Below are 11,165 nucleotides of genomic sequence, written 5' to 3' on the forward strand. Positions count from 1 at the left end.
ATAATATGCACTGGATTTTCCCAAGTATATAGTATAGAGAGAGCATCACACATTCAATCGTTCACACTAGGCTAGTCGTGTGCATCAGCCGGAGCGGCGTGTACTTGCCCCAGCCGGTGCTGGCATACTGCGAGACGTATCTATGATGGCACAACCCCCAAGACCAAGAAAAGAAAACTCCGGACCACACTCGCATACGTACATGCAATGCACAAGCCAGCCAGGGTTGCACACCAAGACTTCCCCACCGCATTCACTCATTCATACAGATCATTCCGCCACCTACGCTACGCTACAACAGCACCCGTGTAGTAGGAGTAGCTCGCGTATATAAACGTCAAAAAGGGGGGCTCGTCTCTTCTCGTAGTTCGAGCACCAATCTAGATAGCTTCCTTCCTTGCTTGCAAGCCACAGACACTCCGGCCGGGAAAAGATCACGAGCTCTTTTGGTGTCTCTTTGGTTTCCTTTTCTCCTCATAAGCTAGCTTTTTGGTGTGGCGTGTGCTGGTGAGGAACTGGAGATGGACAACAGCGGCTGGCTCGGCTTCTCCTTGTCTTCTTCTTCCGCCGCCGCCAGGGGCTACGGCGACGGCGGCGGCGAGGGGGGACGAGGAAGCGGCGGCGATGGTGGTTCCTGCTCTTCTCCAACTGCGGCGGCGACGGCGGCGGCGGCGGGATCGCCTGTCGTGGGCGTGCCGTTGCACTCTGGCGGCTCTGCGCAGTACGATGGTCAAGGTAACTATATGCATATGCATGCATGCAACTGATGATCAGGAGGACTCTGTTTGATTTGCTCGATTAATTGCACTTCTGTTTTTCCTGTTAACATGTTTTTATCTGTCGAGTGCACGCTTGGCACTAGGGAGGGAAACCTAGTTTGTCTCGTGTTCTGCTTAAGTTCTTGACACAAATGTGTTCATCTTCCTTTTTCCTGCCGTGTTCTCAAGTGCTAATCTGAACGAGCTAAGTCACGCAACCTAGACCTGCTTGCTAGTTCATCCCATACCGCCTTCAATCACAGCGCATTCGATTTGTGTTTGCTCACAAGGGAGATCCAATTTCTGTTTGCCTGAACCTTTTCACAGATTGGAGGCATCATGCGGAAGCCAAAGGCCCCAAGCTGGAGGACTTCCTGAGCGGTGGCTACAACAACGACAGGAGCAGCGGCATCTACGACGACGGCAACCGCGCCGACCAGCTCAAGTATCACCAGGACGTGCACGCCTTCCCTGCAGACTCGTACTACCGTGGCCATGGCGGCGGCGGCATCATTGGGCTGGACATCAACAACGCACCACCCTGCGCCGGCCTCTCGGACCACCGATCCCTCGCGCCGCAAGACCACCACCACCACTTCATGCCTCCGCACCACGGCCACGCCCAGTACGCGCTGTGCACGCCGAACCAAGGCGCGGGCACTATGCAGGCGGCGCCGATGTACAACGCAGCCGCGGGCTTCGACGGCTCCATGTCCATCTCCGGCATCAAGTCCTGGCTCCGGCAGTCCATGTACATGCCGGAGCGCTCGTCGGCTGTGCCGCCCTCCGTGGCCGTGCCCGCGCCGATCGAGCCGCCGCTGCCGGCGCCGTCGGTTCCCGTCCCTCGCAAGCTCGCGCAGACGTTCGGGCAGAGGACGTCGCAGTTCCGTGGCGTCACCAGGTTGGTGATCCTGGGTCCTCCAGTTTCGCAACGTAGTTTGGACGTGTGGTACTGGCCGTTCACGGATTGATGTTAGATCTCGTGTTGCATTGCAGGCACAGATGGACGGGGAGGTACGAGGCTCACCTGTGGGACAACACTTGCAGGAAGGAAGGCCAGACCAGGAAAGGGAGACAAGGTACATGCATGCGCTACGATATGAAGAATCGACATTTTTAGACATTTGTTAGCTAGATGGACATTCCACTAACATCGATCGCCTTCTTGTTCCTGAATCTACCGAATGCAACGAGCAGTTTACTTAGGTAAGCCTTTGCCACGCCCTCCTTAATCATTCCAGTGCAAGTGTACATGATCCTGACGAGGCATGGTTATTGGTTTGAAGGTGGGTACGACAAGGAGGAGAAAGCTGCGAAGGCTTATGATTTAGCAGCGCTCAAGTACTGGGGACCGACGACTCACATAAATTTCCCGGTAGGTTTCAGTTTCAGAGACTCCATTACTATCGAGAGCTTTGCTCAACTCCTGTTGAGCCCAAAGGATTTATCAGTGTAGGGGCCTGGTCCTGTTGTTCATTCCTGCGCTCTTTAACTTGCGGCTGATTAAAGGTTTAGTAGTACAAGTGCCCCAGCAGATGTATGTGTTCAATGTTCACTGATCCACTGGGCTTTGTGACATGCAGTTAAGCACCTATGAGAAAGAGCTTGAGGAGATGAAGCACATGACGAGACAGGAGTTCATTGCGCACTTAAGAAGGTGCAGTAGTATCCTGTAACTCTTCATACTTTTCTGCATTTTTCCTCATTACTATCATGAGTGGTACAATTCCAGCATGCATACACTTGTCATTGCTGAAGTTCCTTTCATAAACATGCAAGAAGTTAGCAGTAGTCTCCAATTCATCATTCCTTGCAGCAATTTTCTCATTACTAGAGTAAGTGGTAGAGTGCCAATTTGCCAACAGACAATTGTGAAGTTCCTTGATAAACTTTAAAAGTTGCAGACCATACATGGGAGAAAACCTGGGAGAAGATCAGTAGAAACAAAATTTCTCCTGCCTAATCTGCCTGCACTCTTTCACATACATATATATGCATCCAAAACTGCCAAAACATCTGGCGCTCTCACCAACGCTGCTTACAACTTCCGAGTTAAAATTTTGTTGTTTGCAGGAACAGCAGTGGCTTCTCGAGGGGAGCATCCATGTACAGAGGAGTGACCAGGTGCTATGCTGCTCCCCCATTTTTAACCACATCTGCCGCCTTTTTCACCACCCCAAAAACAAGACTTGCTCTCTCTGTGGTCGATCTCACTGCAGACACGCAGAAACACACGCATCGACTTGCCAGGCTGTGTGATCTTTCTTGTTGAGCTTGCTTTCCCCATGCATGCAGGCACCACCAGCACGGCAGGTGGCAGGCCAGGATTGGCAGGGTGGCAGGGAACAAGGACCTGTACCTTGGCACCTTCAGTAAGTTTTTGTTTTCTACTGTTGGACACATCATGTGATTCCAAGTTCCAATTCCTAACAACCACTATTGCTAATCCAAGGGCACGTAGTAATCTTGTTCCTTTTGTCATTGTGGTTAGAAGACACATGAACGTTGTTGCATCTTCTGATACGGTTTGTCCCATCTTGAGTCGTGTATGACTAAATTTTATACATGATTAGTTATATTGTTCAGTAAATTTTGTTTTCTTACTGTTGGACACATCATGTGATTCCAAGTCCTAAACAAGCAACAACCACTATTGCTTTTTTGAAAACTGGCAATGTATTAATCAAATAACAAAGTTTTGGTTACAATCATCCAAAACCGCTTTCGACACGCAGGTCGGAACCGAGTTTTGTAACACACCACCACTCAACTCTCTACGACCTAATTGACATAGCTCATGAGCTACAGCATTATAGACCCTACTAATCTTAGCTAACACGACTTGTCTATCAGGGGGCTTCTTCAGTCTAAATTCCTTTGCTATAACACAAGACTCAGATCTGTCCATACTATCAGATTTAAACACCTCCAGTACTGCAGCACAGTCAGTTTCAATAATCAGATTTAAGGATGAATTTGCCAGTGCTAATTTAAGGCCTTCCAAGCATGCTACTGCTTCCCCAACAGTTGCTGAATTGCAGTGAGAAATATAGTCCCATGCCGAGGCAATGACCTGTCCATTATGATCTCTCAGTACAGCTCCCCATGCTCCCGTTCTTTCTTCACTTGAGAAGCTTGCATCTACATTGCACTTCACCCATCCTTCTTCCGGCTTCCTCCAAGTTTCTGTTGCCACCGTCTCCTTTGCCCTGTAGATTTCAGAATTTTGAAGAACCTTATCTTTGCCTTTCCTATTCGCTAAGTCTCCTCCCTTTGCTATTCCCTGCAAGGTAGCTAGATAGTTTTGTAAATAGCGGATGGAGTTATTAACAGAAGCATCTCCCTTGTCAAAAATTATGTTATTTCGGTGGTGCCAAGCTCTCCACCAAATAAACATCATTTTTTCCCTCATTTCTTTATCCAACTTATCAAGAAGTACTAGAACCCAATCATTGCCTGTAAAACCAAGCTCTTTCTCCTGAGGTAGGTTCCAGCTCTTGGCTAAACCTTGTCTCAATGCCATTGCTTTGGTGCACTTCATTGTAGCATGATACCCTGTTTCCTCTTCTCTCCCACAGATGGTACATGTAGGAAGCACATTAGGAAGTCTCCTGCTTCTATTAGCCTGCACCGCAAGACTATTAGTAGCAAGTTTCCAAGTGAAAATTTTTACCTTTGGTGGGACATTTGAATTCCAAATTGTTTTCCACAAAGGTCTGTCCCCATTTGTGTTCCTACTTGAATTAGGAGGGGTTGTGTTGCGTAGGTCCAGTGCCAGGTTATAAGCACTCCGGACAGTGAATAAGCCATGCCGTTCAGGTATCCAAGAAATGAAATCTTCCGCTTCATAATTTGGCAGCCGAATTTTAAGAATTTCCTCAGCATCATAAGTAGAGAAGATGTGTCTAACCTTGCCTTCATTCCATGAGTGGTCATCTTGATTAATCAAGTGTTCCACCTTTCTTACTCTTGACTTGTTCACATTGTTTGTGATTTTCATGTCACCTCTTGGAACCCAATTGTCTCTCCAAATCCTTACCTTTTTTCCGTTTCCAATACGCCAGACAATGCCCTTTTTTAGCAATTCTAGCCCATGCATAATACCCTGCCAACATGGAGAGGGGTTGGTAATGAAAGCTGTATCTGTGAGTTCACCTGAAGGATAATATTTTGCCTTGAGGAGTCTGGCACAGAGGCTATTTGGGAACGCAATAAGGCGCCAGGCTTGTTTTGCGAGTAATGCCTGGTTGAAAAGGTGCAGGTCTCGGAACCCCATTCCACCCTGTCCTTTTCTTTTTGTTAATTTGTTCCAGCTCATCCAGTGTATTTTGCGTCTTTCATTCTCATCTCCCCACCAAAAATCTCTAATTAGCTTCATGAGCTCTTCGCAAAAACCTGCCGAGAATTGGAATACACTCATAGGGTAAGTTGGGATTGCTTGAATCACTGCTTTAATTAGAACATCTTTTGCACCACTGGAAGAGTATTTTTCTGCATAATCTGAAAATTTCTTCATTATTGTTTCCTTGATAGGCTGAAATTTTCCATCTTTCATCCGGCCCTCCGGCACTGGCAGACCCAAGTATTTTTCTTCAAAGCCAACTGTTTGAATGTCAAGGATTGAAGCTACCTCATTTCCTTCTTCCACTGTACACTTATTCCCTAGTAAAAGTGAACATTTTCCAGGGCTCAACAATTGTCCTGTAGCTACCTCATACTTATTTAGGACCGTTTTAATTTTGTTTGCTTGGTCCACATTAGCTTCAAAGAACAATAGGCTGTCATCTGCAAAGAGCAGATGCGATATTCCAGGACTACGTCTGCACACTTTAAGGTCTCTAATCTGTCCTTTATCAATCTCTTCTTGAAGCAGCCTAGATAGGCCATCTGCCACGAAGAGAAATAGATAAGGTGATAGCGGGTCACCTTGGCGAAGGCCTCTTGATGGTCTAAAACTTTCCAGAATTTCCCCATTGAAGCGAACTGAATATTGTACTGTTTTAACACAAGTCATCACCCACTCAATCCACTGTCTAGCAAAACCAAGCTTTTCAAGGATTCCTTCAAGATAATTCCAATCTACTCTGTCGTAGGCTTTAGCCAGGTCAAGCTTGTAAGCACCAAATTTTCCTTTCCTATCCGAGCTCTTCTGCAGAGAATGGATACACTCAAAAGCAATAAGCGCATTATCCGTTATTAATCTGCCTGGAATAAAGGCACTCTGATTAGGGGATATTATCTCCTGTAGCATCGGTCTCAGCCTATTGACTAAACATTTAGATATCATCTTGTATATTACATTACACAAGCTAATGGGTCTAAAGTCTCGTAAGCAAACAGGATTTTTCTTTTTCGGAATTAAGACAATGATCGTATCATTTATTCCTTCAGGCATCTTACCACTCAGAAAGAATTCCTTAATTGCTGCAATAATATCATCTTTGAAGACTCCCCAATGGCGTTGGTAGAACCTAGCTGGGAAGCCATCTTTTCCTGGAGCTTTTAGAGGGCCGATTTGGAACAGTGCATTGCTTATTTCATCATCTGAAAAAGCTGCGCATAAGCCCTCATTCATATGATGTGTGATTTGTGGCTGTACTAGATCTAAAATGGCTCTCGGCTGCACATGTTGATCAGCTGTATAGAGTTCTTTAAAAAATTCTGTAGCCATACCCTCCATTTCTCCGTTATTTTCAGTCATCGATCCATCCTGTCTCTGGAGCCGATCAATTCTATTCTTCTTTTTTCTCCAAGTTGCCTTTTTATGGAAAAATTTCGTGTTTCGGTCTCCTTCTTTCAACCAGTTTATTCTTGATCGTTGACGCCAGTAAATCTCCTCCTGCTCAAGTAAACTATCAAGCTCTTTTTCAATCTGGATTTTTTCTTGTTGGTCTTGTATTGCGTTTCGGACGTTTATGCTCTTCAGTCTCTTTCGCAGCTTGTCAATCTTTTTTGGCACACAGCCCACCGTTTTCTTGCTCCATGATTGTAAACAGTCCATCACCCCTGAGAGGTTCGATGCAACCTGTTCTAGATTCTTTGGTCTGGCATGTCCCTCCCATGCTACTTTCACTTCTTCAGCTAGTGATTGTTCTCTCTCCCAGCATGCCTCATATCTACGCATGGGGTTTTTTAACTTTACTGCATTCAAGTCTTCAAGGTTGAGGAGAATAGGACAATGGTCAGATCTTGAAGAAGTTAAATGGCTCACCGAGCAGTTTGGATATATATCAGACCACGTTGGGGTAGCAACAGCACGGTCCAATCTGACTCTCACATTTCGGACTCCCTTTTGCTTGTTATCAAAAGTCCAGGGAGCACCTGAAAAACCAAGGTCATGAAGGTCACAGTAAGAAAGTACTTGTCTAAAATCATACATTTGTTTTTCTCCTCTTTTTTTATTTGAAAAATGTTCACTTTGCCACATAGCTTCATTAAAGTCACCTAACATAAGCCATGGGAGGTTTTTCAGATCTTTTATTCTTTTTAGTAAATCCCACATATGGTGGCGGAGATGAGTACGAGGCTCTCCATAAACAAACGTGCACCTCCATTTTATTCCCTTTTTTTCATCATGAATGATTACATCGATAATATTACTATTTATTTTGAACAACTCGACCTCTAGACTTTCATGCCAGAAGAGGGCTAGACCTCCCCCCTTTCCTTCCTCATGGAAGGTAACTACATGCTTGAGACCAAGTCTCCACCGCAGGCTCTTGACGACATCTTTTTTCTGGCGAGTCTCAGACAGGAAAACAAGTTGAGGGTGGTGAGTGTGCACGAGGCGCTCGAGCTCTTGAACATTCCGGAGGTCGCCTACTCCCCGGATGTTCCATCCTAATGTCGTCATGGCTCCTGGCAGGCGCGATCCTCCGCGCCTGCCAGATGACCAGCGGCCCCTGGGCTGGTTGCCTCCTTTTCTTCCCCAGTCTTCTCTTCCTTCTGCTCCACCTCCTGTCCTGATGAGTCTGTACCCTTGGGTCGCTTCTCTCCACCAGCCTTGAAGCGAATCAGAAAAGGCTGACTCGCATCCTCCATGGACGTGTCCTCCGACATCGCACGCTTTCCAAGCACCTGCTGCTTCTTCTTCACAAAGGCAGTAGCAGTCTTTTTCGCCCCGCCTTGCAGTTCAGCTAGAATGCTGCAGTCACTGGGTAGGCAGTCCTGTATCGGCGGCACCGGGAAGACCCTCGATCCTCCAGCAGTCCCCAGCGTCGCTTGCGCTGGAGGTAAGGCAGTGCGAGCCTTTATCATATTGTTGTTCCTACGCCCTGGCTTCTTCTTCCGGGCATAGACAGCTAAACCACGGGCTGTTTCTGCAGCTTTGGTGACTTGAGCATCCGTGATGGGAGCACCAACTGGTGTTGGTGTCTCATTCCCTTCAGTAACCTTCAGGTTTGTGACAGCAGCAGCAAGAGCTTCCTGGAGAGGGATTACCATAGCATGGCCCTCATCTTCTTCATCTTCAACCACTGCCTTGAAGCCTGCAAACTGGCCATCTGGCATGATGTTACCAACCGAGTCAGTCTCAGGAGTCAGCTTCCAGCCTGAAGTGGTATCTGAGAACTGCAGGTGACGCCTAGTCCGGGTACTCTCTGCTGGGACATAGTAACTGCGGTGATCCCCACTTCTGAATGGTGAAGCCCTCTGTTCTTCACAGTATCTGATGATTTTCTCCTCCTCAGGCAGCAGACAAGAGCGTTCAACATGTCCAAAAATACCACAGTAAAAGCAGAAATGGGGTGCCCGCTCATACTTGACCTCGAAGCGTCTTGGCTTGGTCTCCACAGTCCCTGCAATTGTGATCCACCTCTTGATCGGTTTTGTCACATCATGTTCCACTCGGACTCGCAAAAAGGAAGCCCAAGCATTGCCTCTGTTGTCCTTTCCTACCTCTTGGACATGTCCAAGATACTTCTCTCCCAACTTTTTCCCCCACTTGTCATTCATCATGGACATTGGGAGGTCCAAGATCCTGGCCCAGATCGGCATCAGATCAACCGGGACTTCCGTTGCCGATGCTACACCATCATATTTCGCAACAAGGAAAGCATCATTTTGATATGTCCAGGGACCTCCTTTCAGGATGTGATCGTAATCACCTTCCTTTTCTAGCACAATTAGAAATTTCTTTTCTCCTAGACTTTTTTCCTCCATACCTCCATGCAGCTGCCAGAGTTGACGCAGGCGGTTGAACAGACCCCCAGCACCAAAAACACGCCTTGTGTTGAAGCGCCCAATGAGGACCCATGGAGACTTCATCTCCCTTCTGGCTTCAGCAAAGTCCACCACGAGAACATCTTCATCCTCAGCAGCCTTGCTCGCGCGCACATCAGGCCTCGCCTTCATCTTCCCTGGTGCCACCCCACTTGCCTGACCGATCACCATGGCACCCTCGCGAATGGCACCCGCCCTTGCAGCAGCACGGTGCGCCAGGGGAGTAATGTTTTCCCCGGCACTGCTCTGCCCCTCATCCTCCTTCCTCTTCCCAGCCCCGGTCACCTGTTGTTTGTCCATGGTATTGGTGAGAGTTGTGTAGTGATGTATGTGATGTTCTGTGCGAGTTCCACCTCCTTCATCAGATATATATTCTGGACCACGATCACCTTCCAATTTCCTGGCCACCACTGCCAAGATTTTCCCCCTTCCAGTCATTATCATAATTCCTTTCACCCTCTCCCAGATTTGTTTTCCATTATCTTCTGGGATCACGATCCTAATTATTTCCTCTTGGTATTTTTCTAATTCGATTGTGTTGATGCACTTACCAACACCATCACTGGTCCTTCTAACCTGGTGTTGTTGTTGAATCCCGTTTTTGCCCAGATCCGATCCGTATCCCTGTTTATTGGTTTCTTCCATCGAAGTGCATTCCAAACTATCACTAGTACTGAATCGATTTGATACGAGGGCATCACCCAGATCATGATCTGCTGGTTCTGATATTAACAGAGGATCAGTACATACCTGGTTTACTGCTTCCTTCCTTCTCCAATTCTCACGCATAATCTCCATTGTCTTTCGGCGAATGGCCGCGATCTCCGGGCTGAATCGCCCATTGATTTCCTCTGTGATCTTCAATTCCGTGCTGGGGCTTTGTTTGGCCACCCCTTTCCGGATCAGACTCCGAAATCGCTGGCGGAAGTCCATCCCCTCCAGGAGACCTCCATGGGGAGGGCCGTTACCCGACCCGTTGAGACGCGCCTGAGTTTTCAGGCCGTCGGTTGTCATGGGCGCGCCGGCGGCGCCCCAATATGTGCCCGTCGCCAGGGGCGGCGGCACCCTGGTCATTTTCTATGGGCAACAACCACTATTGCTAATCCAACGGCATGTAGTAATCTTGTTCCTTTTGTCATTGTTGTTACAAGAGAGCAAATTTCTTGCATGTTCTGATGCTATTTGTCTCATGCTTAGCTGTGCATGGTTCAAGTTGTAGATGCTGAGCTTGTGTTCTCATCAAAATGGTAGGCACGCAGGAGGAGGCGGCGGAGGCGTACGACATCGCGGCGATCAAGTTCCGCGGGCTGAGCGCCGTGACCAACTTCGACATCAGCAAGTACGACGTGAAGCGCATCTGCGCCAGCTCGCACCTCATCGGCGGGGACCTGGCATGCAGGCGCTCGTCCCCGACCCACGCGCCGGCGCTCGTCAACGCCCCCATCACCGTCGACCGCTCCGACGTCGCGTCCGACCACAGCTCCGACGCCTCCGACGGCCACCGCGGCGCGCACCTGCTGCACGGGCTCCAGTACGCGCAGGCCATGAAGTACGAGGCCGGCGAGAGCAGCCACGGCGGCAGCTGGATGCCGGCCGCGGCGAGGCCGGTGGGCGGCGTCCCGGGCGTGCACCCGCTCCCGGTGTTCGCGCTGTGGAACGACTGATTGACTAGCGTAGCACTAGCACGCAACGCAAGGCACGTAGGTAGGGTACCCTAGGTAGGGCCATATGCATGCAGGCATGGTACTGCCAAAGTTTGCGACGGCGGCCTGTTCTGATCAAACCCATACGCGCGCGAGAGGGTTGTGGTGTTGCGTCATGGATGCATGTCGTCGCATGGTTGGCATCTTCTTCGGGAGGTGGCGACAATTTTGCCGCAATGTGAGACTGAGACATGCATGTCTTGATGTAGGAGATTTTATTGCTAGCAACAAAATCTTACCAAGCCCAGCTTGTTGCTGGTGATCGATGCCTATCAAGGATGCCTATGCGTTATGTTCGCAGACACACCGTGTGCTTTCCTTCTCGATCGTGCGTGTGCTGCGACCTACGAGCTTCCTTGTGCTGTAGTCGAGGTTTTGCTCTTCCTTGTTCTCACTCTAGATGTGTTTGATGTACTTACTACTTGCTCATTGCTCACAAAGCGTGTTTGGTTGCGTTGCATGAATTACATGCTTTTGGCAACTC

General features: G+C 48.5%; 1 protein-coding gene across 1 annotated transcript; it reads left to right on the plus strand.

Moving 5' to 3' along the window:
- The first annotated feature begins 264 nt into the window (after positions 1 to 264).
- Positions 265 to 10,957, plus strand: LOC127296944 (uncharacterized). Its single transcript, XM_071819435.1, has 8 exons — positions 265 to 735; positions 1,086 to 1,659; positions 1,755 to 1,837; positions 2,045 to 2,133; positions 2,342 to 2,415; positions 2,832 to 2,882; positions 3,054 to 3,130; positions 10,230 to 10,957. Exons 1-8 carry the CDS (start codon positions 522 to 524, stop codon positions 10,640 to 10,642), a joined length of 1,575 nt encoding a protein of 524 aa, XP_071675536.1. The 5' UTR covers positions 265 to 521; the 3' UTR covers positions 10,643 to 10,957.
- The last annotated feature ends 208 nt before the right edge of the window (positions 10,958 to 11,165 follow it).

This window comes from Lolium perenne, chromosome 4 (assembly GCF_019359855.2).
Source record: "Lolium perenne isolate Kyuss_39 chromosome 4, Kyuss_2.0, whole genome shotgun sequence".
NCBI classification, from domain to species: domain Eukaryota; kingdom Viridiplantae; phylum Streptophyta; class Magnoliopsida; order Poales; family Poaceae; genus Lolium; species Lolium perenne.